The sequence below is a fragment of the Globicephala melas genome, chromosome 15 (assembly GCF_963455315.2).
Source record: "Globicephala melas chromosome 15, mGloMel1.2, whole genome shotgun sequence".
NCBI lineage: Eukaryota > Metazoa > Chordata > Mammalia > Artiodactyla > Delphinidae > Globicephala > Globicephala melas.
The window spans coordinates 5,224,030-5,250,941 of record NC_083328.1 but is presented as its reverse complement, the minus strand read 5'-3'; the positions used below and the strand labels follow the sequence as shown (position 1 = coordinate 5,250,941).

General features: G+C 54.4%; 2 protein-coding genes across 14 annotated transcripts in view; one reads left to right on the top strand and one right to left on the bottom strand.

The window, feature by feature from the left end:
- The window catches only part of BAIAP2L1 (BAR/IMD domain containing adaptor protein 2 like 1), a 107,315-nt gene extending 93,444 nt beyond the window's left edge, over positions 1–13,871 (top strand). For 5 of the 6 annotated variants that reach the window (XM_060285533.1, XM_060285532.1, XM_060285529.1 and 2 more), the window contains 2 exons: positions 9,807–9,844; positions 10,431–13,871. In XM_060285533.1, the coding sequence (XP_060141516.1) occupies positions 9,807–9,844; positions 10,431–10,506 (114 nt within the window). In that variant the 3' untranslated portion in view covers positions 10,507–13,871. The remainder of the gene's footprint in view (positions 1–9,806; positions 9,845–10,430) is intronic. The other variant, XM_060285530.1, reaches the window with a different exon arrangement.
- On the bottom strand, positions 1,970–26,902 carry BRI3 (brain protein I3). Of its 8 annotated transcripts, XR_011376763.1 has the most exons (6): positions 20,615–26,541; positions 20,007–20,109; positions 12,759–12,939; positions 12,231–12,287; positions 10,051–10,233; positions 1,970–6,608 (listed from the first exon to the last, which is right to left on the bottom strand). XR_011376763.1 is itself a non-coding variant. In XM_070043750.1 (3 exons), exons 1-3 carry the CDS (start codon positions 20,754–20,756, stop codon positions 12,807–12,809), a joined length of 378 nt encoding a protein of 125 aa, XP_069899851.1. In that variant the 5' UTR covers positions 20,757–26,902; the 3' UTR covers positions 12,541–12,806. The 8 variants fall into 8 exon arrangements, 1 of the variants encoding a protein (XP_069899851.1); XR_011376762.1 differs by having other exon boundaries at positions 10,051–12,287; XR_009559169.2 differs by having other exon boundaries at positions 1,970–3,003; positions 10,051–12,287.
- Between the last annotated feature and the right edge of the window lie 10 nt (positions 26,903–26,912).

Genomic DNA, 26,912 nt, shown 5'->3' with positions numbered 1-26,912 from the left:
TTTAGATTCCATATATATGTGTTAGCATACGGTATTTGTCTTTCTCTTTCTGACTTACTTCACTCTGTATGACAGACTCTAGGTCCATCCACCTCACTACAAATAACTCAATTTCGTTTCTTTTTATGGCTGAGTAATATTCCATTGTATATATCTGCCACACCTTCTTTAAGCATTCATCTGTTGATGGACAGTTAGGTTGCTTCCATGTCCTGGCTATTGTAAACAGTGCTGCAGTGAACATTGTGGTACATGACTCTTTTTGAATTATGGTTTTCTCAGGGTATAGGCCCAGTAGTGGGATTGCTGGGTTCTGTGGTAGTTCTATTTGTAGTTTTTTAAGGAACCTCCATACTGTTCTCCATAGTGGTTGTATCAATTTACATTCCCACCAACAGTGCAAGAGGGTTCCCTTTTCTCCACACCCTCTCCAGCATTTATTGTTTGTAGATTTTTTTTTTTTTTTTTTGGTACGCAGGCCTGTCACTGTTGTGGCCTCTCCCGTTGCGGAGCACAGCGTACACGCAGGCTCAGCGGCCATGGCCCATGGGCCCAGCCGCTCTGTGGCATGTGGAATCTTCCCGGACCGGGGCACGAACCCGTGTCCCCTGCATCAGCAGGCGGACTCTCAACCACTGCACCACCAGGGGAGCCCTAGAGCTTTTAAATATTCTTATATGAAATAAAAAAATAAAGGCCACTAAAATGAAAGACTGAAAAAGGCCTTCCAGCCTGCAAGACAGAAATAGGGGGCCTATCGTCAAAAAATCTACAAACAGGGCTTCCCTGGTGGCGCAGTGGTTGAGAGTCCGCCTGCCGATGCAGGGGACACGGGTTCGTGCCCCGGTCCAGGAAGATCCCATATGCCGCGGAGCGGCTGGGTCCGTGAGCCATGGCCGCTGAGCCTGCGCGTCCGGAGCCTGTGCTCCGCAACGGGAGAGGCCACAACAGTGAGAGGCCCGCGTACCACAAAAAAAAAAAAAAAAAAAAGCTCTAAATATGTAATGAAAACGCCCTCCTTCTGTGATTCCAATGGCGATTAGTTGGCCTTGATTTTGCAAATGTCAGAATAATGAATGTTGACGAACACTTTTCTTAATAATAAGTGAAACCTTGCAGTAAAAGGGAACAGGTATAGAGTCGATAGTTACAGTGAGGTCACATTTATAACGTTGGCAACAAACATTTCTATGGTATCAGACTACTGTGACCAACGAAACTTTTTTAAACCCAATCACATGGCACGTGAAGGTACACTTTGTAGAGGGGATCTGCAGGTCGCACTGGAACTCGTCCATGGAACATTTATTGACGAGCTTATTACGGTCCAGGCCCTGGGCTAGGCTCTAGGGTAACAAATAGGAATCAACCCCGGAACTGAGTCCAGTGAGCGCTGTTTATTGGGGCTGTGGAAAAGGTGCAGGGTGACAGGAGGCGGGGAAGGCCCTGGCTCAGGCTCCTGGGAAGCATCAGAAGTGGCTTCTTGGAGGCAAGCATTTGAGCCGAGTCCTGAAGGAAGAGCTCTGATGAAACCCAAAGCCTTCAGACGGTGTCGTGGGGTCTGCGTGGCTGGGCGCGGTTGGGGCAACGGCGGAGAAGCGGCAGGATGGGCAGGCCAGGGGTGACGCTCCCCGAGCCGGGCCGCCTGGGCTGTACTGCGTCCTTTCCCATCCTTCCGGGTGGCATTCGTTCATCCAGGGAGGGGACGGTAGGAGTCCCGTCCACTGCTGGGGATGGGGCGACAGGATCTGTCAGTACTTAAGGGGAAGAACTGATAGAGCTAGTGACTAACTGCTGGTACCTACATGGGAGAGAGTGCTGTTCTGTCTCAGCTCTGGGAGCAGGTCTGGTTTACTCATGTTTACATATTTTGGAGCCTTTTTTTTTGGATAATTTATATAACGAGCACATAACATTAGATCTTTAACATGCCAGCGTTAGAAAGAAAAAACATTCTTACACATTTAACTACTAGAAAAATATAAATATTTATTTTGGAGGTTCTGAATAATTAAAAATAATCAGCGCCCCATAAGTATGATTGTATTAATTAAAGACGAAGTTACTTATGGTTTGTTAAAGTACCTACAATTTGAGAAACCACCCCCTTCCCACTTTTGATTAAAAAACAGATAAAAGTTGCCTTTCATGGAGGTATTTATATATTTTATGATTTGACTATTAAGGAATGGCTTTATGGTAAAATTTTTATCTAAAATTCTACTTTGCAAATAATCAAACTGATAAATTATCCCACTCTTGAGACAGAAATAAGGATGAACTCTTAAATTAATATTTATCCATCCCATGCTTTAAGTAAACCAAAGTATGTTTTAATATTTTTTCACCTCAAATGTTGCCATTTGCTGGGTACATTAAACATATGCTGAAATTAGGTTTCCTTTTAAATCCAGCGGGCAGTCGAAGCTACAGGTTTTGGCTAAACAGCAAAGTCCAAGTTTGGTCAGGGTCTCCTTGTAAAAATTAAAACATCTAATCATTACATCTCATTTTAAATACTACTTCTAAAAATAACACTTCATAAAAATAATCCAGAGAATTTTTGTTTGGGTAGAAAATTTGGAAAACATACAACAGTATTAAAAAGAAAATTCTATTTATAATCTCACTTCTAGGATAACTCCTGTTAACATTTCATTATATTTCCTTTGAGATACAGATAAATATTGATATATTTAGATATATAGATATTTTCCCCTCCCTCCCCAGCACCCAACCACATGGTGGGATCATAGCATTTTCTCATATCACCTTAGAAGCATTTATGCTTCTAACGAGCCCCAGCACTGCTGCCTGGGCTGTGATGAGCTGCAGGCCTGTGGCAGGAACCCTGTGAGCCCATGAATAGCACCTCTGTGCCCCTCTCATCCTCACGGATCAGCAGCATGTAGGTGTCCCTCCATCAGAACTCCGTTGATGAGACAAGTACCACCGTCACCTGTGTGCTGTTTAAGACGTACCAATAGGTTACTATGTTCTGATCTGGAGAATAATGGAAAATGCTAATTAATAAAGGCCACAAGAAAATATTAACTGGCTTTTAAAAATCATCAAAGGCCACAAGGTTCGTGCACTTCCTGAACGAGGCGCTGCCATCCGTCATTTCAGAGCCTCTCAACCAGTCACCCTGACTCTTCTGGATGTTCAGTTTTCCATGTCTGTAAACGTGCATCTAACCTTGGGCTGAAGACGGTAATAACCCAAAAGTAAGTACAGGGCGTTCACAGACGCATCATGAGGTATAATGACTGATTCGCATTCCATTTCTATCGCTTCATCTTTTGAAGTAATATTTCAGTATCCTCTGCAAAGTGCCAAAGAAAAAGCTGCAACTGTCAGCGGTGTACACCCTCAGATGCCTCCGCTGCCTACAACCTGTCCGTTAGACAAGCTACCGCGTTTCATCGCTACCAAGTCAGAGTGGGAGTCCAAGAGCACAGCAGAGCGGACAGAAGGACCAGCTCTGCCCCAGAGAGCCCCTGGGGAGCAGGTGAAAAGGCCTGTTTTTAATAGGCCACCTAGTCGTCGTGGCCTCTTGCAAAGGCAGCAGACACAGGATCCAATCATCTGTGCGTCGGTAAACAAACCTGGAGAGATTATGGATCAGGCAGAAATGTTCCGGAACTGGGCGGCCCAGCAGAGTGGCCACTGGACACGGGCTGCTGAGCACTTGAAAAGTGGAGAGTGCAACTGAAAGGAGCTGAGTTTTTAATTTTAAATTTGTATTTTCATCTAGTCATACAGTGAGCGGCTGCTGTATCAATCGGTCAGGTACAGATCACACAAGAGAGAACGAGATTTCATTTAGAAACCTGATCCAGAGGGTGATGGTCGAGAAGCAGGTACCACGATGAGGCCCTTCCAGGACCTCCCTGAGGGCTGGAGACACAGCCCTGGAATTTCGTATCTCAGAGGTTCTTACGCCCAACTGGGCTGGTCATTTATCTTTCCTAAACTGTTTACACCAGCTGATAACACTGGAGAAAAGTATGTTCTGTCTCAGCCAGACTCTGGGGTCCGTGGGAGCTGGTAAAGCAGCCTAACACTTTTTTTTATTGTTGTTGTGGTACGCGGGCCTCTCACTGTTGTGGCCTCTCCCTTGCGGAGCACAGGCTCCGGACGCGCAGGCTCAGCGGCCATGGCTCACGGGCCTAGCCGCTCCGCGGCACATGGGATCTTCCCGTACCAGGGCACGAACCCATGTCCCCTGCATTGGCAGGCGGACTCTCAATCATTGCGCCACCAGGGAGGCCCCCCCTAACACTTTTATATGTAGATTTTACACACACACACAACCATCAGAATACTGTCAGTTACACGTCGAGTTTTGTTTAAACACCAGGATACCTAGGGTATACCTGGGAGCCACCCACCAGAGAATGTTCCTGAACCCAGTGAGGTGGACCCAGCTGCCCTGGGACATCCCATCTCAAGAGATGAGATGCCGTCTTTTCAGTACCGAGGGGCTGGGGGTCGGTCACGTGCTCTCTGCCTTAGTGGCAGTAGCTTTTAAGTAATCCGATAACTGGGCTTTAAATAGCTATTGAGAAACCAAGCCCTCAAACCCACACACTTTGATTTCAAAGCGCGTCTGGCGACCTGTAGGAGCTGCGCTGAGTGGGTGCTGCCTCCACCCCCCACCCCTACCCCCCGCCTCACCGAGTGGGCACGTTGGTTTCAGAAAAGAGCTCCATGACCAGAGCAGTTGGCTTTCCCCGTCTGGGCTTCAGTTCCCCATTTAAGAATAAACGGGTTGGGCTTCCCTGATGGTGCAATGGTTAAGAATCCACTTGCCAATGCAGGGGACACGGGTTCGAGCCCTGGTCTGGGAAGATCCCACATGCCGTGGAGCAACTAAGCCCGTGTGCCACAACTACTGAGCCTGCACTCTAGAGCCCGCGTGCCGCCACTGCTGAAGCCCGCGCACCTAGAGCCCGTGCTCCGCAACAAGAGAAGCCACTGCAATGAGAAGCCCGCACACCGCAACGAAGAGTAGCCTCCTCTCTCCACAACTAGAGAAAGCCTGTGTGCAGCAATTAAGACCCAATGCAGCCAAAAATAAATTTAAAAAAATAATAAAGGGGTTGAACTGGGTCAGAGGTTGTGAACTGGGAGAGTCCAGCCTCCAGCTGAGGACTGAGTTAGTTGTTAACACGTAAAGCAGTGTCACTCAGGGCTGCTCACACCGCGGGCCACGCGAAGCTGCTCTCCAGCTGGCGGTGGAGAGGAAGGGACGTTCTGTCCGAGGAAGCAGCCGTGCAGGAGGGCAGGCACCAAGGAAGCCCTAGGGCCCGTCCCTCAGGCCCTGCTGTCTTCAGGATGGCTCGGTCCCCAGGGGCGTGGAGGACTCCCCGCGAGGCTTCTCAACAGAGCCTTGGCCGGGCCGCGGGTCCCATCACCTCTGTGCGTCTGCCTGTGGCTGCGGGTCTGAGCTGACCTGTAGGCTGGGACCGCGTCATCGTCAAGGCACACGGGCACGCAGTAGACACCCAGGCAGAACTCCGGGGTGGCGGGGAGGGGGCGCGATGCGGACACCGTGACAGCCAGCAAGGGCCACCTCCAGGTGGACTGGGGTTTGGGGTTTTTCGGCAGAAGTCACCAGGCATGTCCCATGCCTGTTCCCACCTATGGGCTGTCTCGCCATCCAGTCCCCAGGCCTCCCCGGCCCCGCTGTCCCCTGGCAGCCTGGCCACTCGTGGGGAGGGAAGCATGCCGGCTGCCAAGAGGGGACACAGAACATGCGACAGGCCGTGGCCAAGGGTGCAGCCCAGCAGAGGGACCAGCACCTGGGAGTCATGCTCTGTGAAGCCTGAGCGAAGTGGGGGCGGGACGCGTGCTGCGAACTCGAGCAGAACCCGAGAGGTGAGGACCGGTGTCTCCCCGACGGCGGGCGGGGCGGGGCTCTTCCGAGCGCATGCTGTGTGGCCCACACTGCGACAGAGGAGGTGCCCCGGGCACACCAGGAGCTGTGCCGAGATGGGTCACAGGACGACCAAGAAGGGCCTCCAGAGCCCTCGGTGCTCCTGGACAGGGCAACGTGTGCCAGGCGACGGAGGAGGGCAAGATGGGGTGTGGGGGGAGACCCCGAACCCCTCACCGCAGGCTCGGGGAGGCAGTAGAGGGACAGGCGGCTCCTGGCTCAGCCGGCGGGGGGTGGGCCGTGCGGGCGGGTCTGAGGCCAGCGGATCCTGAGCTCCTCGCTGGGCAAACGATGTGCCTTCGCGGAGAAGGGAGCTGGGAGGAGGGCGGCCGTGGCAGTAAGCTCGCTGGCAGGTGTGTTAAAGAGGACACCTTTCTGAAAAGGTCCTTTTTTTTTTTTTTTTTTTGGTAAATATTGAATACCATATACAGAAAAGTGCAAGAAAAGTCACTTTTCACAAAGTGACTCCATATAACCAACACCCAATCAGGAACTGGAGCATTACCGGCCCTCCAGGAGTCCCCCCAACTGTCCCATCTCACAGTCCAGACTGCCCTCCTCTGGATGCTGGGTGCCTGTCTGGTCTGGCCCTGCGTAGACAGAACTGTGTCCTCCTGTGATTCCACTGGTGTCTCAACAGAGGCTGTCATCCCTCCTGTTAGAATAACTGATTTACAACGTTGCATTAGTTTCAGGTGTACAGCACAGTGATTCAGTTATACATATGTATGCATTTTTAAACCTATTCTTTTTCATTACAGTACATTACGTGATACTGAATACAGTTCCCTGTGCTATACAGTAGAACCTTGTTTACCTATTTTATGTATAGTAGTGTGTATCTGTTAATCCCAAACTTCTAATTTATCCCTCCCCGTGTTCCCCTTTGGTAACCATGTTTGTTTTCTGTCTGTGAATCTATTTGTTTCATAAATAAGTTATTTGTGTCATATTCTATTTCTTTAAAATATTTATTTATTTTGGCTGCACCGGATCTTAGTTGCAGTACGTGGGATCTTTGTGGCATGTTTAGTTGTGGCACGTGGGATCTTAGTTGCTGCATGCGTGTGGGATCTAGTTCCCCAACCAGGGATCGAACCCGGGCCCCCTGCATTGGGAGCGTGGCATCTTACCCACTGGACCACCAGGAAAGTCCCTATGTCATATTTTAGATTCCACATATAAGTGATATCATATTGGTTTTGTCTTTCTCTTTTTGACTTCCTTCTTTTAGTACAATAATCCATAGGTCCATCCATGTTGCTGCAAATGACATTATTTCACTCTTTCCATTGTATATATGTACCCTATCTTCTTTATCCATTCATCTGTTGATGGACACTTTAGGTTGTTTCTGTATATTGGTTATTGTAAATAGTGCTGCTATGAACGTTGGGGTGCATTTATCTTTTTGAATTAGAGCTTTGTCCAGATATCTGCCCAGGAGTGGAACTGCTGATTCATATGGCAATTCTATTTTTAGTTTTTTAAGGAACCTCCATGCTGTTCTCCATAGTGGCTGCACCAATTTACATTCCCACCAACAGTGTAGGAGGGCTCTCTTTTCTCCCCACCCTCTCCAGCATTTGTGGACTTTTTAATAATGGCCATTCTAACCAGTGTGAGGGTGGAACCTCACTGTTGTTTTGATTTGTATTTTTCTAATAATTAGCAATGCTGAGCATCTTTTTATGTGCCTGTTGCCCATCTGTATGTCTTCTTTGGAGAAATGTCTAAGCCTTCTGTCCATTTTTGGATTGGAATGTTTTTTTGTTATTGAGCTGTATGAGCTATTCGTATATTTTGGAAACTAAGCCTTTGTCGGTCACATAGTTTGCCAAGATTTTCTCCCAGTCTGTAGGTTGTCTTTTCGTTTTGTTTATGGTTTCCTTTGCCGTGCAAAAGCTTGTAAGTTTGATTAGGTCCCATTTGTTTATGTTTGCTTTTATTTCTATTCCCTTGGGAAACTGACCTAAGAAAACATTGCTACGATTTATGTCAGAGAACGTTTTGCCTGACATCTCTCCTGTTGTTGGGATAGGGCTGCCCCATGCATCCTAGCGGGCGTCTCAGTGCTAATGTGCACGCATGCTGCTTGTACCAACCAGGAGTGGGCTCGCTGGGGCATGTGCCAGGGCCCGGTGGCTTCGGGCTGCCATCTTAGGAGTCATTTTGCTCTCTTTCCTCATACCACAAGTTGTTACTTCTTGCCACTTTACCGCCAGGGCTGGACTTCAGCGCATCTCCTCCAGTGTTTGTTTCTCTCACCATGTCGTGTCACCCAGATAACACAGCCTGTGAAACCATGGCTAAGCTGGTTTCAGAGTTTAGTCAGGCTCCAAGGTTTCTGCCTTGAAGGCAGTGGGGGCACTCCTCAAGTTGAGGACACACAGGAGAGGGGGACAGTGTCCTGCCCCAAGGACAGGCAGGAAGGTGGTTTCTGTTACATGCCCTGCAGAGGCCGCATCCGGGGAGTCCAGCTTGGCAGGACGTGGGCCTTCCAGGCCGGGAGGATGCAGCCGGCCTCCCCCTGAGCCACAGTCACAGCCTGGACTCAGCCTCCCCAGCCTGGGGGCACCTGCTCTGGGCAGCAGGTTAATGCCAGCACCCTGGGCATGTGTGGGACTGCACGACAGGCATTCTGGGGTATTTTTAAAATAAATCATAAGTTAGCCCTTACTCATCCTGTAACATGAATGTTACACCAGAAACTGCTCACTCCGAGGCCTGCTGAGCAAGCCCGGCAGCCCTGTGGGGACAGGCCCTTTTAGGATGTGCTAACGAGCAGGGCAGCTGCTTTGTGCTTCAATCCTGAGAGGGAGACATTGAATCCGGACATCGGGCTGGCTGCCCCTGGTGCTGGGGCTCCCCCTCGGGATGACCTTACTGGCTCCAGGTTCAAGGTCAAGGTGTGAGGTCCCCAGAGGCCCGGAGACAGCAGGCGCAGGTCTGCGAAGTAGCCCTGGTGCCCCCAGCCCCCTTCTGCCTTGAGTCTGTACATCCAGCACCCAGGAGAGGCCATCCCAAGGGAGCCCTGGCCTGGCTTTTACTCCAGGCGTGGCCTTCAGCCCCAGGCTGGCAACTGGCAACGGGAAGTGAGAGCAGCTCAGAGGCCTGCAAGCCCTGAGACCATGGGGCATCCTCGGAGCTGGCCTGGTGGCCCTGGTCAGATGGCATGACACTGCCCTCTCCTGGGCAGCCATCTGAATAAGCCCGCCAGCTTGGGCCAGTGATTTCTTACAACAGCCAGAGCAGATTTAAAGCAGATTCTTTGTGGAATGAAGGAGAGGACACACAATCACCTGGTCCCCGGCCACACTGGGAGACCCCGAGCCCCTGGGAGCCGGAGGCCGGGGCTCCGAGAGAGCTCTGGCAATTCCTGAAGGCAAAGACAGTGCCTGCACTGTTCTGTCCTCTCTCTCCCGCAATTACGGAACTTCTGCAAGTTCAGATCTCTGCTTGGCAGTTGGCACCAGTCTACGGCACCGAAACCCAACAAGGTTTTCTTTTTACTGTTTCTCATGGCATCGTTCAGGATCGGGCTCGCAAAAAGCCAACCTTAATCACTACAGTTTTGCACGTGAATTCAGGCCACAGGCAGGGAGCAGCAGACCTTGTGTTTCCCTCTAAGATGTTCCAGCATTTGTAAGGGTCCCTCACTGTGTTTCAGAATGTCTTCTGTTCTTGCCCTTACGCTTCCGAGTGAATTTAGATAAATGAGACAAATGAATTGCGACTCCAAGGCACTTTGACACGTGCATAGCTTTAAGCAGTCCCTTATGCTTTAGATGTCTTTACCTTCAGGTCTTATTAAAAATGTCCCAATTTCATGAGCCTTCCATAAACTTCTTTTTCTTTCCCACAGAATGATGCAAATGGGTTTGCAAAGCCTCCTTTTCTCAGGTATGTTACTTTCCTCCACCAGGGCCCTCCCCCTTGCTCAGCCTAGGAGAACTGGGCTTGCAGGATCTCAGTTCCCCGACCAGGGACAGAACCGAGGCCCTCGGCAATGAAAGCGTGGAGTGCTAACCACTGGACCGCCAGGGAAGCCCACCGCCCATTACAGAACTGTCCAGAGCTTTAAACATTTCAGACAGAGGGCAGCATACCTCTCTGCAGTCCTGTGTGGGGTGGGAAGGTGGTGGTGGGAGAGCCTTCTAGGACAGCGGCTGCATTATTAAGTGCCAAACGCAACATGAGGCCAGGGGAACTCCCTTCTGGATCAGGGCAGATGCTGGGCAGGCCCTCCAGGCCCCGCTTCCAGAGGACCCCCAGGCCTGAGGCCTTTCTCACTGCAGCCAAAACGAAACAATTAGCAGCTTATAATGGGCGCATGGAGAGAACTGTCACAAAACAAAACTTTCATGTTCAGAAAATGTCTGGGATTTATATAAGCTATATAATTTTACAGAACAAGAGCAAGAGTTATTAGCTCTTTTTCTGAACCAAATCCCTGTCTTACAATTTTTTTCTCCCCCCGCCTCCCCAGCAGAGAAAATCCCTTTGCTACTGTGAAACTCCGACCAACAGTGACAAATGATCGCTCAGCACCAGTCATTCGATGAAAAGGTGGCCCCAGATTCTTCTGGTTCCCCGTTCGGTTCTCGCTTGGGAAATGATAGGTATGCGTTTGTGATAAGTGCTGTCCTGTTGTAAAGCTTCACCGGAGGGTGCCTGATTTTACATGTATTCCACTCGAGCAATCAGTGCATTTTCTAATTTAACATAGCTGGGTTTACATATTTCTGTCTTTAAGGTAACTACATCATAGTTTAGATACAACTCAATCATTTAAAGTATTTTCTTCCTATTCTGTTCAAGAACTGTAAATTTTCAAGAACTGTAAATTTGGTTCCAATCCTATTGTATCATTTTCTTTTAATATTCTATGATTTTTTTTTAATAGCCAGAATAAGGGATAGTTGATGCTTCTGTGACTGGCTTTCTGCACCTGAACGCAGATAAGATCACAGTTTTATTTTATAAAGCATGTGCTCTTAAATAGCATTACGATGTTTAAAGAAATCGCTGTGTAGATTTGCATCCCAGCATGCAAATAACCTTAAGCAATATAAATTATGAGAATATTGTATAAAATTTAACTTAAAAACTTCTAAATGTTTGCTTAAGTCAAATGCAGCCCTACCCAAGATGAAGCATCCCGCAAGTTCTCGTGATTTAGACACAGCGCTAAGAGCACTGAGAATTCTCCTATCACAGCCATGATATTAGCACTTGAATACTTTCTAAGAGGTACTGAATTTGGCGTTCTGAGTTACCAACTGGGATACCAATGAAAACATGCCAGGCCATGCCACATGCGGGCCTGGCTCACAGGGTAATAACACATGCATCTGGGGACTCCACACGTAGAAACCCAGGCTCCTCTCACTAAGCTAGTTGACCAAAGCTGCCTCCATCACTGATTTACTCTGAAACCTGTTGGGGTGCAAGTTTCTCCACTTTCAGTCAGGTGCTGAAACTGCAAACAGCACTGCTGAAGCCAGGAGGACCTCTGGGAGCCGGGGGAGGGTAGCGGGAGGCTGCACCTCGGCTGAGCCCCACGCCGGCATACCCGGAACCTGGGCTTCTGCAGCGGCGCGGCAAGGCAGAGCCAGTGGCAGGGTTTCTCTCTGGCTGTCAGGGACTACGCCCAATTTGGAGGAGTGGGGAGTGGTGATGAAAACTCACACACAGGCCATCCACTGTATGGGGGCAGGGGAGGGGGGCTTGTTGCTAACCACAGCTTTTGGCTTTGCCATGAATATTATTTTTCTATAAGCTTGAAATTGGTCAGGGTCAAATGCAGGTAAACCAGTGTAAGCGTGTGACGCTTTGGGTTCTTGGTCCTGTCTTCCTCCTGGCTGGTCGGCTATGACCGCTTGGTGGTGGGGGTCTGGGACTGTGTGAGGGCTCCCAGGACCCGCAGGCTAAGGGCCTCTGTCAAGCAGCACACTTGTCTTTTGAGAGCAGACCCTTCCACCAGCGAAGAAAACACAATCAAATTAGTCACATGGCCCATTGCTCCTCTCACCGTTTAATAAGAGTAGGGTTCAGAAGCCCTTTATTTTCAACAGTGTGGAGGGAGTGAGGTGTAGAGACTTGTTAATTAAGGGAAAAAGGGCAGGGGGTGTCACACCGTGGCCCCGGCCCCCAGAGCTCTGCTGCTGGGGGTCTTCTGGTTACAGGGATGGCACAGGTCCTGGGATTATCAGACGCCACTTGCAGGCCCACCTGGCTCACCCAGACCCTCTACACCTCCACAGAAGGGACGACAGCCGTCACTTACCTGCGTCACACAGCACGGGAGGCCTTGCCTTAGGTCCTGGGCACTGGGGTGCGTGCTCTGTAAATGTCAAGGTATTAGGTTTCATTATAATAATACAAACTTGAAAACAAGCACAGTTTTTGAGCTGTAAATGCCTAATGAGGAATAACAGAAGGTCGGTGTGAACTGGATAATGTTGAAGCTGAGTTAGGAGAGGTAACGCTCTTCTCTATTTTGTATATGTTTGTTTGAAATTTTCATAACAAAACTTGATTTCTGTAAGTGGCAGATTTCTGTAAGTGGCAGTGTGCACTGAATAAGCGAAACCAGGTGAACAACGGTATGGATCTCATTTATTTAAAGCAGTATGTCTCACCTTTCCCAAACTGAAGACTGCAAAAAATAAAAGCAGTGCCTTACTGAGCTGTCGTTGACCTGGGAGCCGTGCGCGGCCACACTCCCTGTGGCTCCCGCGCCCAGTCCACCCACCTCCCTTTACAAAACAGTCCTGAAGCTGAATCCCATGAAGCTATTGTACACGACATTTACATTAGAAAAAGAGAGCTGGGTGTGGGGAAGCCAGGTGTGCTGTTCCCTTTAAGTAAAGTTTGCTCCACAGTTGGGGCATCTTCGCTTCCTCAAGGCAAAACAGCAGATGAACCCAAAGGGGAACAAGACGATGGCCAAGAAGATGCCCAGGAAGGTGAAGGAGTCCTCCAGAACCCCGACCCTGCGGAGAGAGAGGGGGCACGCGGGTTAGGGCCCTCGCAGACCCAAGGCCTGCCAGCCCAGCGGACCCCTGTCCCCAAGGCGCCCTCCACCCACGTCCACAAGCCTAGGCGCCTCCAGAGCTGGGGCGCTGGTCGTGGAGGGGACGGCCAGCTGCCACCGGTGGCTGCACAGAAAACGTGAAGAGGAGAGAAGAGCCGCTTGGGAGGCACCAGCACCTACTGATAAAGGCAAGAACATCCGGCTGCCATATAACCTGCCACATGTTTTCTCTTACAAAATGAGGAACAAGAGACAAATGCTGGTTTCTATAAAAATTCTTATGTCTCTGAGAACAAAACCAAGAAACCCAAATCACTTTAGGATATTTTTTTCCCAACGTTGAAAAGTTTTAGACTTATTTTCCCATTCCCTACAGGGAAATTCCGAAAATAGTGACAGAGTTTGGATTTTGTGTGATTTTTATTGGTTTCGGTGGGGGGAGCAGATTCTAGTGAAAGACTAAAGCAGCCATGTTCACACTATGTTCACACCATGTCACTTATCTTGAGAAATTTAATCTCAAAGCTTCCTCTTCGGAAGAAGTCATGATAACCTTCAACGTGCACAGTACATAATCCCTGGGACCGATAGGGGTCATCCCCGCACTGTGTGCCCACAAGGGCTCCACCCCAGGTCGGGTCCTTTTCAAAGGCCCCGAAGGGGGGAAGAAGGAGCCATGTGCTCAGCTCCTCGGGTGACGCCCATGATGCCCGCCCCCCAGAAGCGTGTCTCTCGGGCCCCGCAGGCCCAGCCCCGCGCCAGCTGCAGTGCAGAACCAGTGCCCCGCCCTCGGGACCCCAGCCTGTCCCCCAACGCACACACCAAGGTCCTTGGGCTTCCTGAAGCCACCTTATTGTCCTCAAACACAGTAAGGATCCTTTATGCCCACGACCCTCCTCTGGCTGCCTGTGTGGAGAGGAAGGTTCAGCCCAACCAACAAGCTTGGGCAGCGGCGGGGGGGGGGGGGGGCGGGGGGCGGGCGAACAGGGCTGTGGGGGCCCAGCGAGGGGCAGCTCAGCCGGGACACCGACTCCAAGCCCTGCCCCAGAGAAGAGCACGCGGTGGACACACCACTCCCGCAGCACCTCCCAGCGGGCCTGGCCACTGGAAGCCCTGGGAACACTGCAGAGAGACCAAGGGCGGGGGGTCTTGGGGACCTGCCTCACGCCCCGAGGTAGTTGAGGAAAGGCTCTGAGCAGCCCTGCAGCGGAGACACCTGCTGAGCCCAGGCCCACCGCAAGGGAAAGCGCATCAGCTGGCCAGCATCTGTCAGCAGGCCCGCCATTTCCGGCACAGACAGTACCACACAGGCTGTCGGGCCACCACGCTGTGCCCCGTGCCCGCCCAGACCCCACCTGCCTAGCTTCGAGGCCCTCTCAGACTGGGTGGCAGAAGAACGTGCTGAGAGAGCACCCGAGGCCACGCGGCCGAAGTAGGGAGCGGGGGCTTCCAGAAGGCCCTGAACCACCACCCGTGGCTCCACACAAAGGAGGCCGTGACAGGCTGCCCCGGGCCCAGAACACGCCTGCTCTGTGCAGTCGCTGCTGACAGCTCCTACACCTACTGGTACTAATCAGGCCACCCGAGAATAACTGGAGGCGGTCAGACGGCCTGGGACCACTCGGGGAGCCATGGCCCCAACTCCCTGCTTCCTCCAGGCACCGAACCAGGTTCCACCTACAGCTGAAATCCCCAGACTCACACCGGTTTGTATGTTCGGTTAGAACGTCCAAGGGAGGAGAAGCACAGGACAGAGTTGAACTAGGCCTCACAGCTGTGTCACCTGCACCAGCTGAGAACCTTCTGAGCCACCAGGGTGCCTCGTGTCCCCTCCAGGGGCCACTGAGGCCCGAGAAGAGTGACTACCAGATGCTCCGTACTCTCTCACTTAAGGATCAAGGCTGTTCAGAGGCAGAGCTTAGAACCCAGGGTGTCCACTCAAAGGCTCCAGGAGGCGGCTAGGGCCAGGCGGGGTCCTGCCCTGCTGCGAGGGCACCCAGCGCCCCCTGGCTGGAGAAGCCCTCCGAGTGGTGGCCATCTCCCCACAGTGGAGGAGCGGGGCTTGCCCTGGGCTGCCTGGTGCCCGCGCCCACGTCAACTGGCCCGTCTGCGACTTGTTCCTGTCCTCTGGGGTCAGGGGTCAAACAGCAACAGCCCCCCATCTGCCTCTTCCCTAATTCTCCACCCAGACCCTGGTCAACACTGTCTAAAGCTAGAGGAAGCCCAGGAGGGCTGGTCACCCTCATCTGGGCCCTCCCCACCATGAGGCCAGTGGACTGGCCCCGCGTAAGCACAGCTTCCCAGCAGCAGTCAGACCAGCCGGGGGAGGCCCGGCACCCCAGGCAGGAGGAACACGCTCCCTCATTCCACAAACCTGCAGTGCTTTCTGTCCAGATCCATCACTCACTCAAGCCAGAGCAGAGCAGGCAGCTTGGGCCTCCCCTTTCCAACACCCTTCCAACACCCTCAGTCAGGAGTCCGGGTTTGATGGGATGAGACCCCACGCCCTCTCCCCCGTTCACCTCCAGCCCACCCCAAGAAGGCGGCAGAGCCAGGCCGTTTCCCTTCAGCAGCCAGGGAGGTGGGCAGAATCCGGGCCCTGCTAGCAGGTCTGCTCCACACTCAGACCTTCCATGAAGAACCACGGCCCGACCCGCCAACGTGGCTTCCCAGCCCAAGGGACCTGCTACCCGCATCGCAGTCCACACCTCTTACCCACAATTCCAAATGCCAAAAGCTCTGAATGCAGAACTTTTTTATAAGTTTGTAACAAACCCAGCTGGCAGCCACATGTGACCTGAACTGATGTGTGGCCATTTGTAGTCTTAATGTGTCCCCTCAATGGGAATATTTGTGTCTTGCTGCAGAAATGTTAATATTTGACCATGGGTACTGCCCAAACCTCAAAAGCAGTGCTAGCATGATTTACTGTTTTTAAAAATCCAAAATCTTCTGAACTGAGAACACAACCTGGTCTCTAGGCCAGTCCTGACTGCAGAGCAAACCTGTCCCTCTGGGGCCACGTAGGAGGGAGGGGACCCCCTGCCCGTCCTGCCAGCCTCTCCTAAGTGGCGTGGCCTCTTTCTCTCCAAGCCCCTCAAAAGCCCTCACCGTTTCAGAGTGAGCTTCATCTCTTCATCCACTGGCTCAGAATCCAAACTGAGCAAGCGTCCTCAGCGGCGGGTTAAAAGGCCCCTCCCCCATTCCTGAGAAACGGGGGTGGGGAGGATGCGGAAACTGGAGAAACCTGGGAACTGATTCTGAAAACACTTCCTTAAGGGACTGTGACCTTACGGGGAGAGTGGTCACTCGGTTCCACTGACACCCATCTGCTCAGGGAGCTGGGCTGGGTGGGGCCCCAGGACGAGCGCGGCGGAGACCCTGCAACACACACGTCCCATCCCATCCTCACCACCCCCCGTTTCCTCACAGCGTCCTCCCCGTCCCATCGCGTCCCCCTTACACGAAGCTGGAGCCCGGAGCCTTGTTCAGGCAGCGAGTGGCCTGGCTGGGAACAATCCAGACCCCAGCCCAGGGCCTCCCTACCCTCTGAGCCCCCCCCCCCCAGTTAGTGCCACCACTGCTCCCAGCACAAGGCCGCCTCAGGTCAGGATCTGCCACAGAACCACCCCAGACAAGCCGGGAGAGGGGAGCAGAGGGCTTCGTGCAGGTGGCCACGAGCCTGCGGACAGGCAGGGGTGGGGCATGATGCCCCACAGCACCTGGCCAGCCCCCTCCAGAGACCAGGTCATACCTCGCCCCCAGCTGTCCCAGGGTCCCAAGGGGGCAGGGAGCCGCCGGCCACTCCAGGGGCGCTTCTGAGCAAGCCTGCGGCCGGGTAGCCCAGAGCCTCCCCAAGCAGAACAAATGCTGAGGGAGGGCCTGCAAGGTGGCAAGGCCTGCCTGGGGCTCCCGGGGCTCCCCGGACCCCAGGCTCAGTCCAGGCACAGCTGGACAGAGAGGCCCCGAGCACTCCCAGGCCCCCACGGTCGGCACGCCCTGCCCGCGGCAGCCCGGGAGCCCGGGCCGGCTCATCAGTGCTTGGGCCGGGGAGAGCCCGCTCCCAGGGGCGAGGCCGGAGCCCCAGCCTCATCACTGTCCTGACCTCTGGGCAGCACCTGACCTCCACAGCTGTTCCTTGAGCCCGTCTTGGCTTCCAAGACCCCAGGCGTTCCTGGATTCCCTCCTACCTCTTTGGTCACCCCCAAGACTGGACGCCCAGCTGGGAGCCGGGTGCAGCCAGGCCCCACGCCTCGACGTGCCTTCCAGCCTCTGACCCGCGCTGCCCAGCGCCCTCTGCACAGGCCCTCCCACTGCAGCCCCGGGCCCCCAGACTCGAGGTGGCCTCATCCAGGGACAGCCCACGCCCCAGAGGAGGACAGCTTCAGAGAGGCCCGAGGCCTGGCCGAAGCCCCACCAGCCAAGGCGGTGCTCAGTCCACAGGGGCCGCGGGTGGGGCAGGGGTGGGGTGAGGCTCATGCTGTCTGCAAGAGTAGAAAGAAATGCTCTCATAGCGCCTAAACAGAGAAGATGGGGTCAGGCTGCTTAAGGGAAAGCTCAGACGGTGGCAAAGTGACAAGTGGCACAGGCCTCTGACGCCAGGCCTCACTCAGAGGGAATCACAGACGTGTGACTTCGGCAAATTCCTGCCAAGCTCCCAGGGAGGGACGGAGCCTGGCAGGCTGGCTGGGAAGGAAGGAAGTGTGGTCACATGAGAAGCCGCCTGTCTCCCAACCCTATGACGCTGGACAAGGGCCACACCGGCTGTCCCCAGGGACTAGGCACCCTCTCCCCAAACCACCGCGGAGCTTCCTTGGAAGCACCCGGCCTTCCCCTGCTTCCTGCTGCCCACCTCCCCGGGCCCCCGGCCCACTCCGGCAGCAGAGGGCACTGCAGGCAGGGGACTGGGACACCCCTGTGTAAGAGCCCAAGCGCCGGGAGGGCCCTAACCGCCGGCATCTGTCCTCAAGCTGACAGAAGGGCCCATGGAGGACACGCCTTGGAGGGCGTCAGAGTGTGTGCTCCCAACCCGGGCCCCCAAACTTGTTCTCAGAGCACCTGCTCCCCACTGCTGCGCCCACCACCCAGAGGCCGGGAGGCCAGCGATCCCGACAGAAGGGAAGAAACTTGTTCCGGTGCAGGCGCCCTCCCTCAGCCTTAGAGCAGCCCTGAGCCCAAGCCCCTCCTCAGAAGAGCAGAGAGATGGTGACCCACATTCTGCACTTTGGGGGCTGAGGGCAGAAGCCGGGGCCTCCACTGTGACCGCTCCCACCCCAGGGAAAGGGAGGGATCAGGGGAAATGCTCCCCGTCCTGCAGCAGCCTGGAAGCTCACAACCCTGGGGGATCCATGCCCGTAAACTCCACTGCTGGTCTCCCCTCCCCCACGCTCAGGGCCTTGGGCCAGCAAGAGCCTTGGACCATCCCATCAGACACCCCATCTCCCAGATGGGGAAACGGGCCCAGCTGGCAGCTGGCAAGGCCAGGATCTGAGCCCAGCTCGTCTGGCAGGCTGGGCCCTGCGGGGAGACGCTGAAACCCCAGCCAGAGGGCTCTGCTCCAGGTGCGGCGCCTCCTCAGCTGCCAGCCTGAAACCCCTCCCTACACTTAGGATATTGCTCGGAACCCCTCCCGCCCAGAAACAGGCCCTTGGAATCGCCCAGCTAGGCTCCTTGGGGACAGAAGGGCCGTGCACACAGCAAGGCTCTGGGCACCCTGAACCAGCCTCAAAGCCAAGCACAGCGGGTTTCCCGTCGCCCACCTCTCTGTGCAACTTTCCAAAAGGATTCCCAATGGCTCTCTCCGCAAGGGACCAGCCTCCCAGACCGTGCCCCCCATCTCCAAGCCCACCCACATGCCCCCAACCCCAAGAACTCTGCCGCCCACAGGTGCCCAGTGCAGGGTGCAGAGAGCTCCTCTCCGGAGGCAGCCAGTTGTCTCCCCTCCCCCTTCACATTCTCCAAAGGCTAGAGTATCACCAGATGTGTCCGAAAAGACACCTGCTTAGGGTTTGCATATCAAGGTCCACCTGGCCGGCACGCAACCCAGAGGGCTCTCCCCTGCCCACAACCCCTTTAGCAAACTCAGTTGGTTTCGCGGGTCCAGCCTCCTGCCCCCACTTCCGGACGTTCCCCCTCTTCCCAGGCCCTTGTCTCCCCACACAATTGACCCTTGTGACTCAAACTGTTAACTTCCCTTCGACTCCACTCTGGGCATCCCTGATACGCTTTTGAAATTAAGCCTAAGTGTAAGCCACGGCTTCTCAGTTCCATCTCACGAACTCCAACTTCCTCCGCCACCCACCTCCCCACCCAGGCTGAAAGCCCAGTCCTTGCCAAGTCTGCCCTGACTTTCTAAATTGTCCATGCAGTCGAATTCACCAAGGGCAAGAACCAAATCTTATCTGAATTTGAATCCTCAAGACCCACACAGAACAAGCATATAATAGCTGCTTCTCAGGCCCTACAAAAACAGAAAATTCTGGAGGCTCAAGGTTGAGAATCTGAAATATCGCTCCCACCCCAAAGAACCTCGGCGTTGCTGCTCTTATGCAGGTAAGGGCCCTGATGGCATGAAGCAGCCCTGACAGCGGCCGCTCCCCTGGCCCCCTGGCCTTCCAGCTCCTCCAACACGGGCCACCTGAGTCAGGGCTCTCCTGCCCACGCACTTCAAACTGACCCTCCCAGGAGAAGAGAACCTTCTGCCACCTTCAAGAACCAACTGCAGAGCAAACTTGCAGCTCCCAGAATCGGAGATAAGAGGCTGCCAGTCCAACTGCTACCATTTCTTCATCCCACCCACTCGGGACTCAATGGCCACCAAAGCACGTAACTCCCCCAGGAAAGAGAACCCAGCTCCCTCTGCCCCATGAAAGGTGCGTGGACCCAAGGACCACTGAACCCATTCTCTCCCATACCCCAGTGAGCAGCCTGTCCCAAGACTGACCGTGTCTCCAAACGATCCTGGTTTTATGAGTTTCAGTAAGTGTGTTCTTAGAGGTTTCTGGGGCCCCCAGGCCCGTGACATACCTGCAGACAGGGCAGCCTCCAACGACAACGATGGAATTGGCAGGGTACCGAGTGACATTTCGGCTGTGGATGCTGTAGACCCTGGGGTGGTGCGTGGGTAACCCTGTGGGCAGGAAAGCACATCAGAAGGGGACAGGCAGGAAAACGCGGGGAGTCAGAGATCTACTTCTCCTGCCCTTCCCCACTCCCCACCAAAAACTCGCATCCTTTTCAAAATCAAGACAACAGCGTCCACTAAGTGCCTACTATGGGCTTTATCAGGTGTTAACTTGCAGACAGCATCTCGTTAATAAAGTTAATTTGCAGGGAGATAATGATGCTTCCCGGGAAGGGCGAGCCCGGCGCGCGCGACCGCGCAGGTGGGCTGAGGGCCCTCGGGCGACACCCAGACTCGGGGTCCCGACATCAGGTTCGCCGAGCGGAGACTGCCCACCACCGGGTCTCCCCTCGGCCGCGCCCCTACCGCGTCCGGAAAAAAGTTGGTTTCGGGGTTAAAGGTCGCCACAGAACTCCGCCCAAAGTTTGCTCCCGGGGCCCCGGGCCCCGCCCGCTCGGCCAGCTCCAGTCCCGGGACGACCCCCACCCCGCTCCCCGGGCCCCGGGCCCACCTGTGACGAGGTAGGGGTAGGGCGGCGGCGGGGCGGCGGCGGGGATGGCGCCGTAGCCGTGCGGGCCGCACGCGAAGTCGCCCTGGCCGGCCTCCAGGTTGTAGGCGGGCGGCCGCTCCTGCAGCAGGGGCTTGTGGTCCATGGCGGGCGGCGCCCACCGCGCCCGGCCCGGCTCGCGCTCTGACTCCGCTCCGACTCGGACTCGCGGGGACGCCCGGACGCCCGGCGGCGGGCCCCGCTCCTCGCGGGCGGCGGCGGCGGCGGCGGTGGGGCTGGGCCCCCTGGAGGCGGGTGCCGCGGGCTTCCCCCCGCGCCTCCCCCCGCCGGTCACAAGACCCGGGTCACGTGGCGCGGCTCCCGCGGGGGGGTGGGGCGGGGCCGACGGCGTCTTAAAGGAGCCGCGCCCGCTCTCAGCCGCCCCGCGGGCCTCCAGTCCGGGCGTCCCCACCCGGCATCCGCGATCCCAGACCTCACACAGCGAGGAGAGCCCCCGCCCCCACGCCGACCCAGAGACGCCACACTAGGGGCGTGACCTTATGGCCTGTAGACCTGTCCCTCCCGGCGCTCCTGGCCCGCTGGGCCTCGGGGGCCCGAGCCCACCCACCACTGAGGAGGGCTGAGGCCTGGGGGGCAGGGGCGGCCCGGAGGAGGTACTTGGCCGGACGAGTCCCCAGGCCGCCCCCTGGTTGTCACCGCCCCGGACAGAGGGGCCGGGGCCTCCGCATTCTGAGCGACCCTGTGAATCGTGCCTGCTCGTGCTCAGTTGGTGTTCAATTCCTCGGTTTTCTTTTTGACAAACTAAATTCGGTAATTTATAGGGGTTGTGGCCACTGATTACAAATTAACTCCCCTGTTGGGAACAAACCCTAAATATCGGGCACCGCTGTGTGGCAGGTTCTGTCCCACTGTTGCTCCTCGGTTCGGTAATCTTCACGGCAACCCAAGGAAGTACTGACCCCTGGTCCACAGTCCGGAGACGGCTCCGAAGAGGGGAGTGACCTAGACTGTACCACCAAGGCCGCTCGGTCCCACGCCCTCACGGAAGCACTATGTCACATGCTAAGAGCTTAATGGTTTTGTAATAAAACTTTAAACGAACAGATGTGTGAGCTTCAGGCCCTGACACCCTGTAGCTCCCCTGCACCCCTCCCGGGCCTTCTGCAGCGTTTGGGGTTTCCCAGCCTTTCTCACGTGACCCGCACTTTGATCTAGCTCGGGGACAACTCTCAGACCCCGCCTCATTTTTAATTTCTCTTAAGAGACCATCGAGATTCTTTATCGCAAGTGTAGCCCAACAATCCGGTGGGAAGGGAGGAGGGGCGGCCGGGTAAGGGCCTGGCTGGCACTGGTGGGGGAGAGCCAGGTCCAGAATGGAGGCTGGCCCCGAGTGGCCAAGGACTTCCGGCCAGCAGAGGTCCTGTCTACGGTGGGGAGGCCCTGCACTCCAAGGGGCAGCTGTGAGCTCTGACCAACCACAGGGTGAGAGCAGCCAAAATCAAGACCGCGCCCCCCCCACCCTAGGGAAAACTGGGGCACGACCCCAAGCCTCACCAAGGAGCGAGGAAAAGTGGGCTCGGGGCAGGCCTCCTAAGTTTCGTCAGCTGTGGACACTCCTGCGGGACCCCCATCCTTCCCCGCCTACCCCTCAGCCTTTCCTATCTGACTCGTTAAGTTGGCAGATGTCTTCAATTTCATGGTTAATTTTCCCTTCCTCACATGTCTGTGTTTACAGATCAAACTCCGAAGAACCCATAGCCTCAGGCTCCCTTCTCGTCCAATAATAGATTTTCGCCCCCAGCAGTTACCCCCCGCCCCGCTTGGAAATGTCTCAGTGAATGACAGGATGTGGGACTTCCCACCAAAGCAGGCCCCTCCCTGTCATTCCTTCATTGAGCCGAGGGTGACCGGCTCGCCAAGCTTCCCCCAAGCAAGGCCTGAGGGGAACAAAGATAACTGGCCACGGAAAAGGAGCGGTCCAGTAGGAAGCCTCACTACAGCAGTGCAGCAATCGAGGCTTGAGGGGGGAGAGTTGGAGGTGCCTCTGAACGCTGGGTGCCCCGGGAGTGCCCCCACCTGAAAGTATGGCCAGCAGTGACTGGTCCCGAGGGACCAGGGGACGAGCATTCCAGGCAGAGTGAACTGCGGTCCCAGAGAGCAGCAGCCCACTACCTGCCGAGACTCTAGGTCACCTGGTGCGGCCGGAGCCCTGCGAGGGGGCTGAACCGCTGGGAGTTGAAACAGAAGTAGGAGCATCAGATCTCCTATTAGAAAAATGACTTCGGCAGCAGCGTGAAGGGTGAGAGGCGCAGGGGGATCAACGAGGAGGGACAGCTGCAGGGACAGGGAGGAGAGGCCAGGTGCGTGAGGTGGAGAGCCCGCTAAGGCCTGGCGACCGCCTGGCTGGATATGGGAGACTCAGGACGCTAGGGTCTCGGGCTCAGGTGACAGTGGTGCCAGGACCTGGATGCGGATCGGGAGGAGCCAACAGGAGGGGACGGGGCGGGTGGGGAGGCTGAGCGGCCCGGGTGGACCCAGAACGCGCACATCCTGAAGCAACACTTAACCAAAGGAAAGCGTATGCATCCGCGAAGCACTAGCCTTCGGATAAAGACCTGCGCCGTCTCAGTGGCAGTTCACCAAGTATTTTGGAGCAGACACTCTGCCCCAGGAGGCAACAAAACTGGCGACATCCTGCCTTGTGGAGCTGACACTCCAATGGGGTGGGGCCGGTGCTGCAAAGTCGGCGGGGGGTGGGGGGGTGGGGGGTGCAGAATGAGCAGGTCAAGGGCATAGGGAGTGAGGCAGGCAAGGCGGTGCAGTGAGTGGTGTGTGATTTTACTTTGCTGTTCAGAGAGGCTGGTCCAGTAGGTGGGCAGAGTCTGGAAGGAGGTCGGAGAGCCAGCCGTGAGGAGGCCGGAAGGACCAGCTTTTGCGTGTTTGCCCGTTTGCTGGTGTTTTAAGGGAAAGGGGAAGTAACAGCACAGTTTGTAAGTTGGTGGGAACAATTGGATGCAGACGAGGGGGGTGTGGGAGAAAGAGGGGGGGAGGAGGAAAAAGGATGTGGGGTCCCTGGCAGAGTCCCAGACGAGCCACTCACAGAAGCGGGAGAAGGTGGAGCACGTGGGCACTCGGGCAGGTGGGCAGGAGGAGGGAGGGGACGCTGGCTTCGATTGCTTCTGTTTTCTATATGAAACAGGAAGCAAGTCCAGCCTCCGGGAGTAACCTCACCTCCAAGCTACTTCCTATCTCAGTTCATCCTTGGGGCCATCCTGAGAAGTAGTCACCAACAGCCCCCAATCGCTTGACGAGGAAACCCAGGCACACAGAGGTTCCGTGACTTTTCCGCCGTCTCCCGGCCACAGAAGGTGGATCTCTGGATCCCTGATCCAGCACAGGTGACCCTAACGATCCCGGCACATGGCCTCCATGGCAAATGCATGAGAGGAAAGCCAGCCGCTGTGTGCTGATTTTAACAGAAACACTTCCTTCTTGAAGAAGGCTTGGAAACACACCTTCCTCTGTGCGTATTTTTCAGGTCTCTGAAATCCTCCTCCCAATCCACTTTTATGTCATGCATACATTAACAGAAGAATTTTTTTAGCATTGCCAGTTCCACAGAAATGAGAATATGATTTTAACTGCTATTCGTACATGTTTTTGCTGGGAGCACTCAGCAGGGGACCTTTTCGGGTAGGGGACGTGCTGGCCCCTGGCCAGGGGGCCAGGGAAGGTGCCACTGTCCTCCAGACCTTGACTGTCACCAAGGACTGTCCTCAGGTATAGCCAAAGGAAACCAAAACCGGGACTGCGCCCTTTCTGGCAGGCTTTGAGAAGTGCTGATAACCCGTCACATGGGCTGCTTGCGCATCTGAGAAGCTAGCACCTCACGGGGTTGGGATTGTGGCAAAAATAAGGTAAAATTTTTAAAAAGGAAGCAAATATCATTTCCAAATTCAAGGCTGTAACTGATTACAAGCGCCTGGCTTGGAGAAAGCCCTTGCCAAATATTTGCTAAATGTTTATCTTAGATGAACACCGAGTTTTCCATTTGATGGCAAGCCTTACAGTTCTAACAGGAAAATCTTTCTAAATATTTTAGAAATTAAGCACAGATGTTTTTACACAACACAAACGACAATTTCATGCAAATCACAAGGTCTGTCTTATCGCAAGTACAATACACGGGCAGACCTCGTTTTAGTGCACCTTGCTTTACTGCACTTTGCAGACCTGCATTTTTTACAAGTTGAAGGCCCGCGGGAAGTCTGTCGGCGCCACTTTTCCAACAGCATTTGCTCACTTCATGTCTCCGTGGTACATTTTGGTAATTGTCCCAATGTTTCAAGCTTTTTCATTATTATCTTTGTGATGGTGATCTATGACCAGCGATCTGTAATGTTACTACTACGACTCACTGAAGGCTAAGATGAGGATTAGTATTATCAATAAATTATTTTTTAATTAAGGTATGCACATTTTTTTTTAGACCTAATGCTCTTGCACACTTAACAGACTACAGTGTGCTGTAAACGTAACTTTTCTATGCACTGGGAGAAGAAAAAAATTGTGTGACCCGCTTTATTGCGGTGGTCTGGAACCAAACCCAAAATACCTCCGAGGTCTGCCTGGATGTTTTACTATATTTAAATCCATACTACGCCCTTCAGTCTCTAAGAGGTGGTCCTCACTGCATAATCCTGCCCAGTAGAACACACTTGTGCAATGAAACACAGAAGCATCTCCTTAAGTCAACATTTTCTAGCAATTCTCGCAAGAACAGAGAGTAAGTTCTGAATAGAAAGTTTCTAGCTAAATAAGTTACCAAGCAGCTGTACTCAAAACCTCTGAACACACTGCAGTATCAATAGATGTCAGTGATGTATCTGGACTAACGATGAGCTCAAACACGAAAGTCCACACATTATGGCAACCACGCGCAAGACGAACTGAACGCCTTTTTCATCTGCCACATTCAGAGTAACAGAACAGGGTGCTTCTCCAGGACTTCTTGACTGAGGGCAGGGGGGGTCCAAGAAAACTGCAGCCACATTTGGATGCTGAGGCGGCATGTGGTCCCCATCCTGACGGTTCTACAAACTCCCTGTGTGACTTGGACAAGTCACTTCACCTCTGGGAGCCAGGCTTCCTTACACGAAGATACCCACCATCCTTTCAGAAATACAACAACGTCTCTTCTGTGGGGGGCAGTTTTACCCCATCACCTTCCAGAATGACAGAATCGCCAATTCTAAATGGAACTTCAAGAGAGAAACCAACGTGTATCCCGCTCCTGCTATGCGTTGGACACTGTAGGGACTCATACTTCGTATCAAGGCCGTGCTACTCAGGTATCACCCCCAACTTGGAGGAAAGAGGCCACCTCCCCACTGAGCTGGGTCCACTGAACCCCTTGTAACTTATCTCTGCATCCCCAGTGCCTGGAACGTAGTAGGTGCTCAATGAATGTCTAATGGAGGAACTCAGGGTCACTTGCCCAGGTGAGGGTTCAAACCTAGGTCCTTCTGCCTCCAGACTGAGCTCCAGCCCAGAGACTGTGAGGTGTGTCCCCCACCCCACCCCCACCCCCGCTTCAGGCTAGAAATAGGTCTGGACCATTCCAGAAGGCCATTCCTGGTTTTATAAAATCAAGAGTGCCCAGGTAGTAGGAGAGACACTCGTTAAGACGATGACGGCTCTTTGGGACTCACTCGGTGTTTTGTGATTACAGAGTATCATTCAGGGGAAATGATGGACCGCTCAAATTTTCTACCCCCTGCCGGGCATCAGTGAAAGTTACTCAGCTTTACAGCAAGTACTTCCCTTTGAAATCTGCCGCCAAGTGGACTCGTTCCCATTTACCAGAGCACTGAAGTTGGTGACAGCAGGCATCTTCTTTGGTTGGGGGCAAGCAAATGACCACTCCCAAGCTGAGGGGAGAGGTCACTTCCTTAGGTCAGGGCGGGACCTCTGTGGGTCACCCATCCGCCTCCCCTCATCGTCAGTCATTTTTAAGGGGCCCTGCGGAGCCTGGGACAGTCTTGGTCTCCTGCTCTCTCGGTCATTAGTCTATTCTGCCACATACCTCAGTTTTCCTGTAGGCGGCAGAGAGCAGCAGAAGAAACCATGTCGTCATGGGGCCCTGGCTTTGTAAAACAAGCGGCCCGGAAGACTGCAGAGGGCAGGGGTCCTCAGGAAGGAGAGGCCGCCTCTGCCGTGAGGGCCCCTCTGCCCCGTACCCTCCTCTGGCCAGGCCCACCCTGGGTCCCCTCTCCAGCCCTGTTCGGTGGCTCCTACCTGC